At 46.0% G+C, this 21,060-nt stretch overlaps 1 protein-coding gene across 1 annotated transcript in view; it reads right to left on the reverse strand.

Annotated features, from left to right (window-relative positions):
* Window positions 1–21,060, reverse strand: part of RNF17 (ring finger protein 17) — a 1,983,649-nt gene that overhangs the window by 1,632,271 nt on the left and 330,318 nt on the right. The window contains exon 10 of the mRNA XM_069202301.1: window positions 7,217–7,388. Coding sequence (XP_069058402.1) covers window positions 7,217–7,388 — 172 coding nt within the window. The remainder of the gene's footprint in view (window positions 1–7,216; window positions 7,389–21,060) is intronic.

A 21,060-nucleotide genomic window follows, 5' to 3' on the forward strand; every position in this document is an offset into this window, starting at 1 on the left:
ACAGGAGGGTCGGTCAGCCCAAAAATGAGGAGCATGACCTTATTAAACTCCATGATTTGGCAAGGGTGGCTCTAGCTCCAGGAAACTCAGGGAAGTGCAAAGGCGACCCAGAAGCAGGCACTCAGGACGGAGGCCTGTAGCATCAATGCTACTCCCTCTTCACATTGTCTGAGTGACAAGGTGAAGTTGAAGAACATTTGTTCAACATCATTTTCTAGTGACTCTGATATCCTGAGCACTTCAAGAGGGACGAAACAGAGTGGTGGTGGCTAGGCAAGCAGTCTCAAGACCTTCCGCCCCAAAGAGACCAGGAGTGATGCAGATCCGAGCCCAGGGCCACCTTGAGTTTTAGGGACTGCTCACTCAAAGCCTTCAGATTTTATGGCACGGCACACGGAGCATGACTTCGGGTCATGTGTCCTGCTCCAGGCACCACAAGCACACAAGGTGCAGAACAGTCACCGACATCATGAGGTGGCATGAGTCACACAGCTTGAAATCGATCTTATGGGAAGACACTCGATGCACCAGAAGGTCAAAAACTTCGCCAAAGGGGTGTGAACTCAGTCAAAAAGCAACTGAGAATAGCTCTTCTCCAGATCTACGTGTAGGCTGCTGCTGAAAGAAAAAAACTGATGTCAGTGCGTCAAGCGGTGCCTGTATCTGACCACAACGTCATCATGGCTACCATCACGCCAAAGACACACGCAGAGTAGACCTATTCCACCTGATGGCACACAAGGGTACTGCTCAAAGAAAAATCTCCAGATTCTGTCTGACGTCTGGGGGAAATTCTAAGGAAAGGAATCTACTACTAAGTCTATTAGATAAAAATGACTGTGCACCAGCAAAAACTAACAATAGGACCAGAGGAGGAAACACAGCTACCCTCCTTTAGTCAGGACTAGACCCAAAGTCTGAAGACAAAGTCTTTATGCTCTTAAGGATTAAAGTAGGGTGTAGACCACACTGTGTGCAGAGAACCCTACTAATTTAGATCAAGAACTAAAGGCCTAGCTTCTTCAAATACTGCAACATAAACTACTACCTGGAAGAACAATCTGAAAAAAACATAGCAATGCTCCAGCAGCCCTGCAAAGTCACGCATAATCACCATAGAGCACAGCTGTCTCCATACTTTCCATATCGACTAAGATAGCGAGAACCCCAAATCTTGATGTGTCCAGCTGTTATCTGTAAATACTTTCCTAAAAACCTACTGTACAGCATGAAGGGATCATTTTCAGAATTTGATAAACTGGGCAGACTAGCAACAGTGTTGCCCCCACATGTTGCCTATCCTGGGCGAACCACACTTCAATTTCTGTGGGTGAAATTCTACAGCCTTCCATTGTTTTAAGAAGATGAAATGTTTGGCTTTCTGCTTAAAGAACCATCTATCTGTGTGAATTATTATGCTATACAACTGGATTTTCTAGTGTCTACAATTTAGCCAGCTTGGTCTGTGCCTCCTGGACTAGGCAATGTTCATTCATCCTCAATGGCAAAACTGTATGTTGGACTGTTTAATTTTCAGTTTTTACAACTATAAGCCAATCTAGTATACTGGCATTGTTGCTGATCTGTGCCAAAAGGTGACTAAGTCCGCTCCGAAATTAAACTGCTTTGGTGTTTCTTAGACAAGACAATGGGTAATATTGTGATACATACATAAGACATCTTAATCAGTACACTGACCCTAAGAGAACACTTTTCAAAAGCCCAAATAACTCTAATATTGCATTGCAGGCCTATAGATTATTATAACTGTACCATTTCTTATTCCTTTGAAATATAGTATAAAGCTTAAGTCTGAACCTCAAACAACGAGAAGCACATTTAGCAGTGGCTTTTTAAAGATTCTAATGCTCTATTTTGTGGTAGTGTGGTCGAGCAGTAGGCTTATCAGAAGGTAGTGTTAAGCATTTGTTGTACACACACAGGCAATAAATGAGGAACACACACTCAAAGACAATTACAGGCCAATAGGTTTTTGTATAGAAAAATATATTTTCTTAGTTTATTTTAAGAACCACGGGTTCAAGATTTACAAGTAATACTTCAAATGAAAGGTATTTCACTTAGGTAACTTAGGAACTTTGAATTAGCAAAATAGCATGTACAGTTTTCACAAAAATGGCAATAAGCTATTTTAAAACTAGACAGTGCAATTTTCAACAGTTCCTGGGGAGGTAAGTGTTTGTTAGTTTTGCAGGTAAGTAAACCACCTACAGGGTTCAAAGTTGGGTCCAAGGTAGCCCACTGTTGGGGGTTCAGGGCAACCCCAAAGTTACCACACCAGCAGCTCAGGGCCGGTCAGGTGCAGAGGTCAAAGTGGTGCCAAAAACACATAGGCTTCAATGGAGAAGGGGGTGCCCTGGTTCCAGTCTGCCAGCAGGTAAGTACCCGTGACTTCGGAAGGGCAGACCAGGGGGGTTTTGTAGGGCACCGGGGAGGAAACACAAGACAGCACAAAAAGTACACCCTCAGCAGCACGGGTGCAGAGTGCAAACAGGCGTCGGGTTTGCAATGGAGTTCAATGGGAGACCCAGGGGTCTCTTCAGCAAAGCAGGCAGACAAGGGGGGGCTCCTCGGGGTAGCCACTACCTGGGCAGGGGAGAGGGCCACCTGGGGGTCGCTTCTGCACTGGAGGTCGGATCCTTCAGGTCCTGGGGGCTGCGGGTGCAGTGTCTTTACCAGGCGTCGGGTTCTTAGAAGCAGGCAGTCGCGGTCAGGGGGAGCCTCTGGATTCCCTCTGCAGGCGCACTGGGGGGGCTCAGGGGGGTCAACTCTGGCTACTCACAGAGTCGCAGTCGCCGGGGAGTCCTCCCAGTGGTGTTGTTCCTCCACAGGTCGAGCCGGGGGTGTCGAGTGCAGAGTGCAAAATCTCACGCTTCCGGTGGGAAACATGTTGTCTTTAAAAGTTGCTTCTTTGCTGCAAAGATGTTTCTTCTTTGGAGCAGAGCCGCTGTCCTCTGGAGTTCTTGGTCCTTTTAGATGCAGGGTAGTCCTCTGAGGCTTCAGAGGTTGCTGGACCCTAGGGAATGCGTTGCTGTTGCAGTTTTTCTTGAAGTGGGGAGACAGGCCGGTAGAGCTGGGGCCAAAGCAGTTGGTGTCTCCGTCTTCTCTGCAGGGCTTTCAGGTCAGTAGTCCTTCTTCGTCTTAGGTTGCAGGAATCTATCTTGCTAGGTTCTGGGAGCCCCTAAATACTCAATTTAGGGGAGTGTTTAGGTCTGGGGGGTTAGTAGCCAATGGCTACTAGCCCTGAGAGTGGCTACACCCTCTTTGTGCCTCCTCCCTGAGGGGAGGGGGGCACATCCCTAATCCTATTGGGGGAATCCTCCATCTGATACCAAACTTCCCAGATTTCAGTGTAGCCATTATGGAACTGTGGAGTTCGTATATGACAAACTCCCAAACCATATACTCTTATGGCTACCCTGCACTTACAATGTCTAAGGTTTTGCTTAGACACTGTAGGGGCATAGTGCTCAGGCACATATGCACTCACCTGTTGTATAGTGCACCCTGCCTTACGGTTGGAAGGCCTGCTAGAGGGGTGACTTACCTATGTCACAGGCAGTGTGAGGTTGGCATGGCACTCTGAGGGGAGTGCCATGTCGACTTAGTCATTTTCTCCCCACCAGCACACACAACACCCCTAGATACAAGGAATCATTTTGATGTTTTGTTTTATGTGTGGGGAGCGACCCCTTAGGTCGCACCCTGGGGGGCCAAATTGTTTTTAGGCCATTTCTGCCACCCATTGGGGGGAGGTGGGGGTCAGAAACCACTACACATCAGAGAGTTATTTTTTTTAATCATCTTTACACATAAGGGGAGCGGCCCCTTGGGCAAGGGCTGCTCGCTGGGTGGGCAAAATATTTTTAGGCCATTTATGCACCTAGAAACCAGGGATAAAAAAACATTTTGTTTATTTATTTTTTTTAATATATATGGGGAGCGACCCCTTAGGCCAGGGTCGCTCCCGGAGGGGGGGGCAAATTATTTTTGGTGCCACTACACACCAGTGATTTATTTTTATACTAATGCGTAAGGGGAGCGGCCCTTTTCTACCCCCCCAACTGAGGCAGATCGGCCTAATATGATTAGGCTGATGTGCATCCACTGGGGCAGAAACCTCTAGGCATCAGGGATATATATATATATATATATATATGTGTGTGTGTGTGTGTGTGTGTGTATACTTTATGTTTTTATGTATGGGGCGCGATCCCTTAGACAAGGGTCGCTCCCCTGGGGGTCAAATTGTATTTAGGCCATTTCTGCCCCCTTGGGGCCAATCAGCCCCCAAGGGGGCAGAAACCACTAGACACCAGGGATTGGTGTGTGTGTATTTTGTTTTTGGGGGGGGGGGGGGCCCCTTGGGAAGGGTCGTTCCCCATGGGGGCAAATTACTTTTGGCCTATTGATGGAAGGCCCATCTGCCCCTAAGTGGGCGGAAAGCCCACCAGGGAAGATTTCTTTTTTTCATAATAAGAGGGTGGGGGGTATGGCCGTACCCCCACCCCAAATAAATGGGGCCAAAGTTGTTCTGCCCACCAGTGGGCAGATGGGGCAATTGCCCCCGATCCACACCCAGGGGGCAGAAAGTCTACTAGATGGCAGGGAAGATTTTTTTTTTTATTTTTTTTTAAGTGGGGTGGTGGCTACCAACCAGTATGGGCCTGGTTATGCCCCCACCCCAACTGAAGGGGGGTAACAGTCTTTCAGCTCTCCCTCCCCACACTAAAATGTATTATCCCACGGCAAGCAAGAAGACATTTGATTATTTTGGGTTTTGGTTTTACATTTGGAATGGTGAGGGCTGCACTTTTTTTTACGTTGGGACGCCGCCATGTAGAAAAATCCACAAGACCCAGACACATCTGAAAACTAAACATCTGGTTGATGCCAGGGTGGTGTGTTTCACATGCACCTTGAATCAGTTTCTTACCCACAATGCCCTGAAAACCTCCAGCTTTCCTGGAAATCACACATTTTTCCCCCATTTTTGTGATGGAACCTTCCAGAATCTGCAGGAATCCACAAAATTCCTACCCACCCAACATTGTCTCATCTATACCGATGAAAATTCTGCTGCACTTGTCAGCCTAAAAATGTTTTTTTTTTTTAAACTGCTCTTTTGGTCCTGCTTTGGTTCCCCCTCAATTTCAACATGTTTTTGTCTCTTCCCTGTCACAGGCACTTGGCCCACCTACACAAGTGGGGTATCATCGTTACTGGGAGACTGAGGGGAACGTTGAGTGTTAGGAAATTTGTCCCGGTGCAGTGATCCCACACAGAAATTTGTTTTTGTGTGATTTTGTAGCAAAATTTGAGATTTACTGAGGATTCTGGGTAAGAAATCATTGGGGGAAACAGGCAAGTCACACCTCCCTGGACTTCTTCTGCTGTCTAGTTTTCTGAAATGTCTGGGTTTGGTAGGTTTGCTAGTAGGTTTCCCTAGCTCCCCCCCCCCCCCCCCAAAAAAAAAAACAGGTAGTTTTGTATTTGATAATTTTGATGTGTCCTGATAGTGTTTTGGGGCATTTCCTTTCACAAGCATTAGGCCTACCCACACAAGTGAGGTATCATTTTCATCGGGAGACTTGGGGGGAACACTGGGTGGAAGGAAATTTGTGTCTCCTCAGATTCCAGAACTTTGTCACCGAAATGAGAGGAAAAAGTGTTTTTTTACCACATTTTGAGGTTTGCAAAGGATTCTGATTAACAGAACCTGGTCAGAGCCCCACAAGTCAAGCCATCTTGGATTCCCCTAGGTGTCTAGTTTTCAAAAATGTGCAGGTTTGGTAGATTTCTCAAGGTGCCGGCTGAGCTAGAGGCCAAAATCGACAGTTAGGCACTTTGTAAAAAACATGTCAGATTTCAATGAAAAAAAGTGTCCATGTTGTGTTTCCTGTCGCGAGCATTAGGCCTACCCACGCGAGGTACCATTTTTATCGGGAGACGTGGGGGGAACACAGAATAGCAAAACAAGTGTTATTGCTCCTTGTCTTTCTCTACATTTTTTCCTTCAAAATGTAAGACAGTGTGTAAAATAAGATGTCGATTTGAGAAATGCCCTGTAATTCAAATGCTAGTACGGGGCACCCCGGAATTCAGAGATGTCCAAATAACCACTGCTTCTCATCAGCTTATCTTGTGCCCATTTTGGAAATACAAAGGTTTTCTTGATACCTATTTTTCACTTTTTATATTTCAGCAAATTAATTGCTGTATACCCAATATAGAATGAAAACCCATTGCAAGGTGCAGCTCATTTATTGGCTCTGGGTACCCAGAGTTCTTGATGAACCTACAAGCCCTATATATACCCGCAACCAGAAGAGTCCAGCAGACGTAACAGTATATTGCTTTCAAAAATCTGGCATCGCAGGAAAAAGTTACAGAGTAAAACATGGAGAAAAATTGCTTTTTTTTTTTTTCCACCTCAAATTTTTTTTCAGCTGTTTTTTTCTGTAGGAATCACTTATAGTATCTACACAAATCACCCCTTGCTGAATTCAGAATTTTGTCTACGTTTCAGAAATGTTTAGCTGTCTGGGATCCAGCATTGGTTTCACACCCATTTCTTTCACTAAGTGGAAGGAGGCTGAAAGCACACAAAAAAATGTAAAAATGGGGTATGTCTCAGTAAAATGCCAAAATTGTGTGGAAAAACTGGGTTTTCTGATTAAAGTCTGCCTGTTCCTGAAAGCTGGGAACATGGTGATTTTAGCAACGCAAACCCTTTGTTGGTGGCATTTTCATGGAAAAAAAAACAAAAGCCTTCTTCTGCAGCCCTTTTTCCCCATAAAAAAAAAAAAAAAAAAACGAACTTTTTACTGTATTGTGGCTAGTTTCTTGGTCTCCTTCATGGGAACCCACAAAGTCTGGGTACCTCTAAAATCCTTAGGATGTTTGGAAAAAAGGACGCAAATTTGGCGTGGGTAGCTTATGTGGACATAAGGTTATGAGGCACGAATTGCCCCAAATAGCCAAAAAAAGGCTTGGCACCTGAGAGGGAAAAGGCCTGGCAGCAAAGGGGTTAAGAGATAAATAAACCAATAAATATAATAAACGAGACAGACCCCTAAAACCAAACAATCTCAAAAGCTGATCATTTAACTAGAGAATAAATGTGTTCATCTGGTTAAGGGTCAGCAAATCAAAAACAGGCTTAAATATTGATATTTATCTGACTTTAAAATACCTGATTCAAATTAAAATATGCTCTTGAGGATGGCGTTTCTTTACATCCTTTAGCTAGTTGCATTGCACCTTTCAAATCGTTCAATTTTTCTACAATTTTCATCTTGGCATTTTCAATTTCTGCATCAAAAGCGTGCGCAAATCTTGCTAATTCTCCATTAAGTGTCTCTTGCCTGTTGTGGGGAAAAAAAGTAACATTGTATAACACTTGAAATTCTCAGTTCAATAAAAATGGAAAGATTGTTATGTTAGTTGTGACTTCAGCACGTATAGTTCTAGGGGGCTGAAGGTTGTTTCACATCACTGCCATTTAGGGGCATCCAGCTCTTGGACTATTTGAACATCACCGTGGCAAAATTTAAATAATTAAAGAGCAGACTGCCATGTTGAGGCGAATGAATAAAGCTCCAGATGTACAAAGGCATTTATCATATGCAAATTTTCCCAATTAGTAAATTGAGTGCTTTGTGAACACTAAAACCCTTTTTCCTATGTACTAAACGTATTTAGTGATATGCCGAATATCTAAACGCGATTTTAAAGGGATCATAAAAGGATACCAATTTGGTATTTCGAAACGGCATGTTGTAGGAATTCCCTTTCAAATATTGAATCTGTGTACTATGGAAAATGTCACTTAGCCAGTGGACATCTGTTTGTGGCATGTAGTGCTGCAGATTCACATGCTTTGCATAAGTCCACCATCTAGTGTTGGGCTCGGAGTGTTACAAGTTGTTTTCTTGGAAGCTTTTTCGAATCACAAGATCGAGTGACTCCTCCTCTCAGTGATAGTGGGCATAGGCATCACATCCTTTGTTAGACTGATTTCCCGCAAAAGGGTGAAGTAATGAGTGAAGAAATGTATATGTACTTATGTACAGTAAGAAAAGAAGATGTCCATGCAATGTATATACATATTTACATAAAGAAAGTACTACAACGGCTACAGGCTTCTGGGGAGGAGAGAGGGCGCATGTGTATCTGCAGCACTACCTGCTACCAACAGATGTCCACTGCGTAAGTGAAATTTTCTGTTCGATGGCATTTGTAGCTGCAGATACACATGATTTGCATAGACTGAAAGGAAGTCCCCTCCTAAAGTAAGCGGTGGCTTGCCTGTAGGAGTTGGAGTAGCTTGAAATAATGTTTTAAGCACTGCTTGGCCAACATTTGCTTGTTGGCGAGATAAAACATCCACACAGTAGTGCTTAGTAAATGTGTGTGGTGTGGACCATGTGGATGCTTTGCATATGCCTGCAATTGGTATATTTCCTAAGAATACCAGGGAAGGTCCTTTCTTTCTAGCAGAATGTGCTCTAGAAGTTTCTAATAGATGTCTTTTAGCTTTAAGATAGCAAGTTTGAATACACTTTACTATCCATCTATTTAACCCTTGGTTTGAAATAGGATTACCCTTATGAGGTTGCTGAAAAGCCACAAAAAGTTGTTTAGATTTTCTGTAATCTTTTATTCTAACTATGTAATACATGAGAGCTCTTTTGACATCAAGAGTGTGAAGAGCTCTTTCAGCAACTGAATCTGGCTGTGGACAGATGACTGGCAATTCTACTGACAGACTGATGTGAAATGGTGAACCCACTTTGGGTAGGACTTTTGGGGTTGTTCTAAGTACTATTTTATATTTGTGAATTAGAAAAAAAGGTTCTTCTAAAGTGAATGCTTGAATTTCACTAACTCTTCTTAAGGAAGTAATTGCTACTAGGAAAGCAACCTTCCATTAGTGAAATTGAAGTGCGCTAGAATGCATGGGTTCAAATGGTGGACCCATAAGCATTGTGAGCACAATGTTAAGATTCCAGGCAGGAGCTGGTGGTACTCTAAGTGGAATAATTCTTAAGGCCTTAGATAAAAGCTTCTATTACAGGAATCCTAAACAGAGATGTATGCTGTCTGTTTTGGAGGTAAGCTGATATTGCTGCTAAATGACTTAATAGATTAGTATGCAAGATTTGCTTTTTGTGAGCAATATCCTGTACTGATGCTTTAAGTGGATCAATGTTTTTGGGTTGACAGTAATATACAAAACATTTCCATTTAGCTATATAGCACTTTCTGGTAGTAGGTTTATATGCCTCCTTTAGAATCTCTATACACTCTGATAAGAAGCTGTAGATATCCAAACTCTAAGACCTCAGGAGCCAAATTGCCAGGTTGAGCATACTGGGATTGGGATGCCTGATTTGAACTTTGTTTTGAGCTGTTTGGGAGCTTGTGATGTAGTACTACAGATAGATCCAATAGTGTTGTGTACCAGTGTTGACGTGCCCATGTGGGCGTTATGAGTATCACAATATGAGAGGTGTGACAGATCTTGCTGAACAGAAATGGAATTAGTGGGAGAGGGGGAAAAGCGTAAGCAAATATCCCTGACCAATTGATCCAAAGAGCATTGCCCTTGGATCGAGGGTGTGGGTATCTAGATGCGAAGTTTGGGCATTTTGCGTTTTCGGTTGTTGCGAAAAGGTCTATGTCTGGTGTACCCCACCCGTGAAAGTACTGTTGAATTACTTGTGGGTGTCTCTCCCATTCGTGTATTTGTTGTTCTGTCCTGCTTAAGAGGTCCACTAGTTGGTTGTGTATCCCTGGGATATACTCTATTAGTTGAATGCGTTTGGGTATTGCCCTTTTCCAAATTGTCTGTGCTAGAACGTAATGAGTGTGCCCCCCGCGTTTTTGCAGATAATACATTGTTGTCATGTTGTACAAGTTACTTATCTTCTATAACAAAATATCTGGTAGAGATATATTATAGTTGCTTACCTTAGAATTTCCCCCAAGCGTCAGACTGGATCCAAAGATTTATCTTCGAACAATACCCTTGCGTTTCTGCAGGTGGCGTCGGTCAACCCTGCAGGCGTTGTTGGCATTGTAGTCGCTGTGATGACGTTCGGAGTAGTATATAGACGCCATTCTCACGCAGTGACGTCAGTTTCTTTTAACAACTTTCCACGCCAAAGCGCAGAGCCGGTTAACAACACTGAGATTGGTGCGCCTGAACTAAGGACCTGAAAGGGGGGAATCCCTGTCCCTAGAAATCAGTTCGCAAGCGGGGAGGATGGTTGGGCGGTAAGGAATCCGCATCTAGAATATTTCTCTACTATATATTTCATTACCGAAGGTAAGTAACTTGTACATAAGATAGAGACTTCTAGTTGTAGATTCCTAACCTTCGAATAGATACCCAAGCAATGCTATCCTCGGTGGTGGGCTGCGAACCAAGATCATGCTAGGAAGTCCTGCAGGACCGAACAACCAAAGTAGCCATGCAACGGATCGGACTGTCCAGGCAGTAGTGTTTAGCAAACGTGTGCCGGGACGCCCACGTAGCTGCCTGGCAGATATCCAGGACAGGAACTCTGCGTGCGAACGCAGTGGAAGCAGCAGTTGCTCTGGTGGAATGAGCAAGCAAGCCCTCAGGAGGTTGCTTCTTGGCCAAAGCATGCCACAACATTTTGATGCAAAGAAGCACCCATGGAGAGATGGTACGCTTTTGCACTGCCTTCCCTTTTTTCACACCCACATACCCAACGAAGAGTTAATTGTCCACCTGGAAATCTTTAGTACGATTGAAGTAGAACGCCAACGCTCTTTTTGGGTCCAGACGGTGAAGTCTCTCCTCCTCATGGGAAGGATGTGGAGGTGCGTAGAAAGTAAGCAGAGTGATGGACTGGCCTACATGAAAGGGTGTAACCATCTTAGGAAGGAAGGAAGCCTTAGTGCGCAACACTACTTTGTCAGGGTGCACAGACAAGTATAGAGGTTTTGAGGAGAGGGCCTGAAGCTCACTCACCCTGCGAGCAGAGGTCATTGCAACAAGAAAGACAGTTTTGAAGGTAGGAGCCTCAAGGGACAATTATGCATTCGCTCAAAGGGAGTACATATCAAATAAGTAAGGACAATATTGAGGTCCCACTGAGGTATGATAAATGGGGTGAGAGGAAATAAATAGGTGAGTCCTTTTAGGAACCTACTCACAATAGGAGATTTAAAGAGTGAGGGCTGATCAGGTAGCCTATGACAGGCCGAAATGGCAGATAAATACCCTTTAAGGGTGCCCAAAGCAGAGCCCTACTGGGCTAAAGAAAGAATGAACAGAAGAACTTCGGATAGAGGGGCAGAAAGGGGAACAGATTTGTTGGTACACCATGCCACAAATTTATTCCAACGACAGGCATATATAGTTTTGGTTGATGGACGCCTGGCTGCAAAGATGACATCATAGACTTTGGGTGGAAGGGCAAATGCCATCAACTGGCGTCGCTCAATCTCCACACATGAAGGCAGAGGCTGGACAGGTTTGGGTAAAGAACCGTCCCCTGTTGCTGCGACAGAAGATCTGCCCGAAGAGGCAGTCTGAGTGGAGGATCGATGGGCATGCTCAATAGCTCTGGATATCATACTCTCCGTGCCCAGTCTGGACCACCAAGATGACTGGAGCCCAGTTGTTCCTGATTTTTTTTTTAGAACTCTGGGCCGAAGAGGTATAGGCGGAAAGGAGGACGGAGTTCCACTCTAGACGAAAAGTGTCTCAGAGCGAGCGCCACCTTGGAAACTCCAACTCGCAAAACAGCTGACAATGCGCGTTTCTCTGCGGAGGCGAACAGACCTAACCAAGGCTCTCCCCACTGCTGAAAGAGACCTTGCACCACCTCCGGACGGAGACGCCATTCATGATCGGCTGTGCATCGACGGCTGAGTTCGTCCGCTCTGGCGTTGAGGGAACCCGCCAGATGTTGAACCATCAGGGTAATGCCCTTATGTTCTAGCCATGTCCAGAGGCGTAGTGCCTCCTGACAAAGGGTCCAAGACCGTACTCAACCCTGTTTGTTGCAGTACCACATGGCGGTAGTATTGTCCGTGAACACCTGCACCACTTTCCCTTTGAGAGAGGGAAGGAATGCTTTCAACACAAGCCTGATCGCCCAGAGCTCCAGAAGATTGTCATGGAGCCCCTCTGATCTCCGCCTCTCCCATGTGGCTCACCAACCCAGAAGTGAAGACTCTGTCAGTATAGAGAGATCTGGATGGGGAAGGGAGAGGGATCTGCCGTGGACCCAATGCGGATTCGAAAGCCACCACTGCAGGTCTTTTGAAGTCCCCTCCGAGATCTGGACCAGATCAGAGAGATTCCTCTGATGCTGCACCCACTAGAACTTCAGATCCCACTGCAGAGCCTGCATATGCCATCTGGCCTGTGTTACTAGCAGGATACAGGAGGCCATGAGGCCCAGCAGTCTCAGAGTCAGTCTCACCGAAACCCAAGACGGAGGCTGAAAGATCAGAATCATAGCCTGAATGTCTTGGACTCGTTTTTCAGGAGGATAAGCTCGAAACTGCACTGTGTCCAGAACAGCTCAGATGAAAGGGAGCATCTGAGAAGGGCGTCAGGTGTGACTTCGGCACGTTTATAGTGAACCCCAGCGGGTGCAGGAGGTTTGCCGTAGTCTGAAGGTGGGAGATGAATTTTTGGGGCGAGTCAGACTTCAACAGCCAGTCGTCGAGGTAGGGGAAGACTGAGACCCCTAACCTGCGCAGATGAGCTACAACCACTGCCATAAATTTCATGAACACCCAAAGGGCGCTGATAAGGCCAAAGGGGAGCACAGTAAACTTAAAGTGCTCATGACCTACCACGAATCGTAGGTAACGTCTGTGGACAGGCAGGATGGGGATGTGGAAATAAGCGTCCTTTAAGTCCAACGCTACCATCCAGTCTCCTGGGTCCAAGGCAGACAGAACCTGAGCCAGGGTGAACATTTAGAATTTCTCCTTCTTGAGTAAGTAGCTAGGTCGCGAAGGTCTAGGATGGGACGTAAGCCCTTGTGATTTTTTGGTATCAGAAAGTAGCGGGAATAACAACCACGACCTACTTCGGGCACAGGGACCTTTTCTATAGCTCCCTTGGCCAAGAGAGCTGCGACTTCCTGGCGGAGAAGCACCAAATTATCCTCTGGAAGGTGACTGAAGGATGGAGACATGGTTGGTGGAGCAGATTCAAAAGGGAGGGAGTAGCCCTTTCTAACTATCTCCAAAACCCACCTGTCCGTAGTGATGTTAGCCCAGTGGGGCAGGTGATGACAAATCCTGCCACCAACTGGATGGGAGTGAGGGGACGGATAGGAGGGTTGGGAGGCTGCAGCGGGGCAGAGGTGGACTGGCAGACCTCTGGTTCCCTGTCCCACGGCCATGTGGGACTTCCGTGTCACGGGCCAGGCAGAGGCTGAACAGCAAGGGTTACACGGTGGCTGGGAGGAGGATGCGACAGGGAGCCCCTTCCATGGCCGCGAAAGGTGCGAAAAGCAGACTGTGGGGGGTGAGGGGCAGAGGAAAGACTAAGGGACAGAGCCATAGCCCGGGAATCCTTGAATCTCTCCAAGTCCCAGTCCACTTTGTCTCCGAAGAGACGTGAACCATCAAAGGGCATGTCCATGAGTGGCTGTTGGACATCCCCAGAAAAACCAGAAGTACCCAACGAGGCGTGGCGTCGTAAGGCCACCTTCATAGCAACCGATCTGCCCAGAGAGTCAATCGAGTCCAGCACCATCTCTCCCATCTTGGGAGAAGATAGCACGGGCCTCCTCCGGTATCAGCGGGATGACTTGTGCAACCGTATCCCACAAAGAGTGGGTGTAGGAAATTGGCTCTGTATTGAAAATGTCACTTACCCAGTGTACATCTGTTCGTGGCATCAGTCGCAGTAGATTCGCATGTTTTGCAATAGCTCGCCATCTGGTGTTGGGCCGGAGTGTTACAAGTTGTTTTTCTTCGAAGAAGTCTTTCGAGTCACGGGACCGAGTGACTCCTCCTTTTGTCTCCATTGCGCATGGGCGTCGACTCCATCTTCGATTGTTTTTCCCCGCAGAGGGTGAGGTAGGAGTTGAATTGTAGTAATAGTGCCCATGCAATGGAGTGAGTAAGTATGCACCTATTTAAGGTTGAGATGATACATATACAAATAGTTGAAGGTAACTTCCAAACTGCTACAGGCTCCCGGGGAGACGGGTGGGCACATGCGAATCTACTGCGACTGATGCCACGAACAGATGTACACTGGGTAAGTGACATTTTCAGTTCGATGGCATCTGTCGCTGTAGATACGCATGTTTTGCATAGACTAGTAAGCAGTTATCTCCCCAAAAGCGGTGGATCAGCCTGTAGGAGTGGAAGTAGTCTGAAATAATGTTCTTAATACGGCTTGACCTACTGTGGCTTGTTGTGCGGATAACACGTCTACACAGTAGTGCTTGGTGAATGTGTGAGGCGTAGACCATGTGGCTGCCTTACATATTTCTTGCATTGGGATGTTTCCTAGAAAGGCCATGGTAGCACCTTTCTTTCTGGTTGAGTGTGCCCTTGGTGTAATGGGCAGCTGTCGTTTAGCTTTAAGGTAGCAGATTTGGATGCATTTAACTATCCATCTGGCTATACCTTGTTTTGATATTGGGTTTCCTGCATGAGGTTTTTGAAATGCAATAAATAGTTGTTTAGTCTTTCTGATGTTCTTTGTTCTGTCAATGTAATACATCAATGCTCTTTTAACATCTAATGTATGTAGTGCCCTTTCAGCTACGGTATCTGGCTGTGGAAAGAACACTGGAAGTTCCACCGTTTGATTTAGATGGAACGGTGAAATAACCTTTGGCAAAAATTTAGGATTGGTCCTTAGGACGACCTTATTCTTGTGTAGTTGTATAAAAGGTTCCTGTATTGTAAACGCCTGAATCTCGCTTACTCTTCTTAGGGAAGTAATGGCGATGAGAAATGCCACCTTCCAGGTTAGGAATTGTATTTCGCAGGAGTGCATGGGTTCAAAAGGTGGACCCATAAGTCTAGTTAGGACAACATTTAGGTTCCATGAAGGAACAGGTGGTGTTCTTGGTGGTATAATTCTCCTAAGGCCCTCCATGAATGCTTTAATGACTGGTATCTTATATAGGGAAGTTGAATAGGTAGTCTGCAGGTATGCAGATATTGCTGCAAGGTGTATTTTAATGGAAGAGAAAGCCAGGTTAGATTTTTGTAAGTGAAGCAAGTAACCCACTACATGTTCTGGAGTTGTGTGTAATGGTTGTATTTGATTAATATGGCAGTAGCAAACAAACCTCTTCCATTTACTTGCATAGCAGTGCCTGGTGGATGGCCTTCTGGCTTGTTTTATGACTTCCATACATTCTTGGGTAAGTTGTAAGTGTCCGAATTCTAGGATTTCAGGAGCCAGATTGCTAGATTCAGCGATGCTGGATCTGGGTGTCTGATCTTTTGGTTGTGTTGTGTCAACAGATCTGGCCTGTTGGGCAATTTGATGCAGGGTACTACTGACCGGTCTAGCAGCGTTGTGTACCAAGGTTGTCTTGCCCAAGTTGGTGCTATTAATATGAGTTTGAGTTTGTTTTGACTGAGTTTGTTTACCAGGTAAGGAAGGAGAGGGAGAGGAGGAAAAGCGTAAGCAAATATCCCTGACCAGTTCATCCATAGGGCATTGCCTAGGGACTGTTTGTGTGGGTATCTGGATGCGAAGTTTTGGCATTTTGCGTTCTCCTTTGTCGCAAACAAGTCTATCTGAGGTGTTCCCCAGAGTTTGAAATAAGTGTTCAGAATTTGGGGGTGAATTTCCCATTCGTGGACCTGTTGGTGATCTCGAGAGAGATTGTCTGCGAGTTGATTTTGGATCCCTGGTATAAATTGTGCTATTAGGCGAATTTGGTTGTGAATTGCCCAACGCCAAATCTTTTGTGCTAGCAGGCTTAACTGCGTGGAGTGCGTCCCCCCTTGCTTGTTTAGATAATACATTGTTGTCATGTTGTCTGTTTTGACGAGAATGTATTTGTGAACTATTATTGCTTGGAAAGCTTTTAGTGCTTGAAAAACTGCTAGAAGTTCTAGGTGATTTATATGCAGTTTTGTTTGATGTACGTTCCATTGTCCTTGTATGCTGTGTTGATCGAGGTGTGCTCCCCACCCTGTCATGGAAGCATCTGTTGTAATTACGTATTGTGGCACTGGGTCTTGGAAAGGCCGCCCTTTGTTTAAATTTATGTTGTTCCACCACAGAAGCGAGAGGTAAGTTTGGCGGTCTATTAACACCAGATCTAGAAGATGACCCTGTGCTTAAGACCACTGTGATGCTAGGCACTGTTGTAAGGGCCTCATGTGCAGTCTTGCGTTTGGGACAATGGCTATGCATGAAGACATCATGCCTAGGAGTTGTAGTACCATCTTTGCTTGTATCCTTTGTGTTGGATACATGTGTTGTATGATGGTGTTGAAATTTTGAATTCTTTGTGGACTTGGAGTGGCTACTCCTTTTGATGTGTCTATTATGGCTCCTAGGTATTGTTGTACCTTGCGCGGCAGAATTTGGGATTTTGTGAAGTTGACGGTGAACCCTAGTTTGAAGAGGGTTTGTATGATATGATTTGTGTGATTTGAGCACTCTATTAACGAATGGGCCTTGATTAGCCAGTCGTCTAGATATGGGAACACATGTATTTGCTGCCTTCTTATGTGTGCAGCGACTACCGCTAGACATTTGGTAAAGACTCTTGGTGCGGTTGTTAATCCGAAAGGCAGTACCTTGAATTGGTAATGTATTCCCTTGAATACAAACATTAGGTATTTCCTGTGCGATGGGTGTATTGGTATATGGAAATAAGCATCCTTGAAGGTCTAAAGTTGCCACGTAGTCGTGTAGTTTTAGCAATGGCAATACTTCTTGTAGTGTGACCATGTGAAAGTGGTCTGATTTGATGAAAGTGTTCACTACTCTGAGATCTAGGATTGGTCTCAGCGTTTTGTCCTTCTTTGGTATCAGAAAGTACAGTGAGTAAACTCCTGTGTTTATTTGTGTGTTTGGTACTAATTCGATTGCATTCTTTTGCAATAGTGCTTGTACTTCTATCTCCAGGAGATTGGAATGATGTTTTGTCAAATTTTGTGCTTTTGGTGGTATGTTTGGAGGGAATTGTAGAAATTCTATGCAATAACCATGTTGGATAATTGCTAGAACCCAAGTGTCTGTAGTGATTTCCTCCCATGCTTTGTAATAATGACTTATTCTTCCCCCCACTGGTGTTGTGTGGAGGGGGTGAGTGACATGTGAGTCACTGTTTAGTAGTAGGGGTTTTGGGGCTCTGAAATCTTCCCCTATTCCTAGGGAATTGCCCTCCTCTATATTGTCCCCGAAAACCTCCTCTATACTGTCCCTGGTAACTGGACGGTGTTGCTTGTGAGGTGCTGGCTTGTGTGCTCTGACCCCGAAACCCCCCTCTAAAGGGTGTTTTACGGAATGTGCTGTAATTCCCTCTGCTCTGCGGGGAGTAGAGTGCGCCCATGGCTTTGGCAGTGTCCGTATCTTTTTTGAGTTTCTCAATCGCTGTGTCCACTTCTGGACCGAACAGTTCTTTTTCGTTAAAAGGCATATTGAGAACTGCTTGTTGAATCTCTGGTTTAAATCCAGACGTTCGGAGCCATGCATGCCTTCTGATAGTTACAGATGTATTAATTGTCCATGCAGCTGTATCTGCAGCGTCCATGGAGGAGCGGATCTGGTTGTTGGAAATGGTCTGTCCCTCCTCAACCACTTGTTTTGCCCTATTTTGTAAGTCCTTGGGCAGATGTTCAATGAGATGTTGCATCTCGTCCCAATGGGCTCTGTCATAGCGCGCAAGTAGTGCCTGGGAGTTCGCGATGCGCCACTGGTTTGCAGCTTGTGCTGCGACTCTCTTACCAGCTGCATCGAACTTGCGGCTTTCTTTATCTGGGGGTGGTGCATCTCCAGATGTGTGGGAGTTGGCCCTTTTCCTAGCTGCTCCTACAACGACAGAGTCTGGTGGCAGCTGTGTAGTGATGAAAACCGGGTCTGTAGGAGGCGCCTTATACTTTTTTTCCACCCTTGGTGTGATTGCCCTACTTTTGACCGGTTCCTTAAAGATTTCTTTTGCGTGCCGGAGCATACCAGGGAGCATAGGCAGGCTTTGGTATGAGCTGTGGGTGGAGGAGAGTGTGTTGAATAAAAAATCATCCTCGACCTGTTCTGAGTGGAGGCTTACGTTGTGAAATTGTGCTGCTCTAGCCACCACTTGAGAATACGCGGTGCTGTCCTCTGGTGGAGATGGCTTCGTAGGGTATGCCTCCGGACTGTTATCTGACACTGGGGCGTCGTATAGGTCCCATGCGTCTTGATCTTGGTCACCCTGGCTCATGGTGGTGTGAGCTGGGGAGTGTGATGGAGTTTGTGCTGGTGAGACGTTAATCACGGGCGGAGGAGAGGGTGGTGGGGTAACTCTTTTCACCACTTTTGGTTGTGGTGACTGTTCAGTTTGGAACTCCAACCTTCTCTATCTTCTAATAGGGGGAAGGGTGCTTATTTTTCCTGTCCCCTGCTGTATGAAAATACGCTTTTGCGTATGGTCCACATCAGTTGATTGTAGCTCTTCCTCAAACCTATGCTTTTGCATTTGGGAGGTTAGCGAGTGCTCTTCTGTATAAGAGCCTGAAGCTGGGTCGGTTGCAGTTTGTTTCGGAACCGAAACCCTGTCTGTGTCCTTTTTCGGCTCCGAGGTGACTTTTTTCATTTTCGGGGCCGAAACCTGTCGGCGCCGATCTTCTTCGGGGCCGCTATCTCGGCGTCGAGCCGTGTCTACACCGGCATCTCGGTGTCTATGCTTGTCTCCAGCACTTTCTCGGTCCCGAGAAGGCTGCGTGCCGGTGTCTCGACCGGAGTCGGACGATCTCAGCACTGTTTGGGCCTTTTTCGGTGCCGACGGTCGGTCACCGAATTTATGGGTGGAGCCATGGCCTGGTGGCAGTGGCGTCCCCTGGGCCTTGTAAATCTTCTTCTGAGTGGTTTTCGACGTCTTACTCACGGTTTGTGTATCGTCGAATCCTTCAGAGTCCGATTCTTGGATCGAAAAGGTTCCCTCCTCTTCTTGTTCCTCGAACTCTCGGTGGGCTGTCGGCGCGGACGCCATCTGAAGTCTTCTGGCTCGACGGTCTCGGAGTGTCTTTCGGGACCGGAACGCACGACAGGCCTCGCAGGTGTCTTCACTTTGCTCAGGTGACAGGCACAGGTTACAGACCAAGTGTTGGTCTGTATAGGGGTATTTATTGTGGCATTTGGGGCAGAAACGGAACGGGGTCCGTTCCATCGGCGTTCTTCAGCACGCGGTCGGGCCGACCAGGCCCCGATGGGGGATTGAAAAAACTACCCCCGAAGGGCACCGGAGCTCTTCGATCCTTCGACGCGGTGTTGAATCTAACTACGCCGATCCCGAACGCAACAATACCGACGAAAATCTTCCGAAATTAGCTATCTTTCCGTTCCGAAACTCGGAGCGACAGGAACACGTCCGAACCCGATGACGAAAAAAAAAATGCGCAATGGAGACAAAAGGAGGAGTCACTCGGTCCCGTGACTCGAAAGACTTCTTCGAAGAAAAACAACTTGTAACACTCCGGCCCAACACCAGATGGCGAGCTATTGCAAAACATGCGTATCTACAGCGACAGATGCCATCGAACATACTATTTCAAAGTAAGAAATAGTGTGCACAGAGTCCAAGGGTACCCCTTAGAGGTAAGATAGTGGCAAAAGTAGATAATTCTAATGCTCTATTTTGTGGTAGTGTGGTCGAGCAGTAGGCTTATCAGAGGGTAGTGTTAAGCATTTGTTGTACACACAGAGGCAATAAATGAGGAACACACTCAAAGACTTACTCCAGGCCAATAGGTTTTTATATTGAAAAATATACTTTCTTAGTTTATTTTAGGAACCACAGGTTCAAGATTTACAGTTAATACTTTAAATGTAAGGTACTTCACTTAGATACTTTAGGAACTTTGAATAAAAACAATATCATGTGCAGTCTTTGTAAAAATTACAATAAGCCAACAGTTCCTGGGGGAGGTAAGTAAAGGTTAGATTAGGAGGTAAGTAAAACACTTACAAGTCTCAGTTCTGGGGCATAGGCAGCCCACCGTTGGGGGTTCAAGGCAACCCCAAAGTTACCGGACCAGTAACTCAGGGCCGATCAGGTGCAGAGGTCAAAGGAGGGCCCAAAACACATAGGTGCCTATGGAGAACAGGGGTGCTCCGGTTCCAGTCTGCCAGCAGGTACCGTATTTATCGGCGTATAATACGCACTTTTTCTCCCTGAAAATAGGGGGCAAATGATGTGTGCGTATTATACACCGATATAAATTTAAGGTTTTTTTTCCAGAAATTTCCTCTTAAAATGAGGTGCGTGTTATACGCCGGTGCGTGTTATACGCCGGTAAATACGGCAAGTACCTGCGTCCTTGGGGTTGTACTAATTGTGTAGACAAAGGTACAGTTTAGGGAAAGAACACTGGTGCTGGGGCCTGGTTAGCAGGGTCCCAGCACACTTTCAAATCATAACTTGCATCAGCAAAGGCAAAAAAGTTAGGGGGTAACCATGCCAAGGAGGCATTTCCTCACAGTGGGTACAGCGGCCCAAAAGGCATGCAGTGTTCACAGACCACAGCGCGAGACTGAAGGAACAAAATAACTACTTGCCAAACTGTTCCAGCCTTTTGGATTCCCTGCCCGGGGGAGTGGAAGGGAATGCGCCTGAAGAAGAGGAAGCCTGGATAACAAGACTCCCAGGCGTGGGGTGTTGGGAGAGGAATTTAGGGTCATTGGGAATGGGCCGATGGCGACGTGCAATAGTCCAATAGTCCTATTCACCAGAGCCCGTGTTGGGTTTGGACCAGGTACCCAAAAGGACACTGGATAGGGTTTCATTAAACAACAAAAGGGGATTTTAAGAAGAAGCCCCAGGCTGAAGCACCTCCGTCAAGAGATGA

The sequence above is a fragment of the Pleurodeles waltl genome, chromosome 8, assembly GCF_031143425.1.
Source record: "Pleurodeles waltl isolate 20211129_DDA chromosome 8, aPleWal1.hap1.20221129, whole genome shotgun sequence".
NCBI lineage: Eukaryota > Metazoa > Chordata > Amphibia > Caudata > Salamandridae > Pleurodeles > Pleurodeles waltl.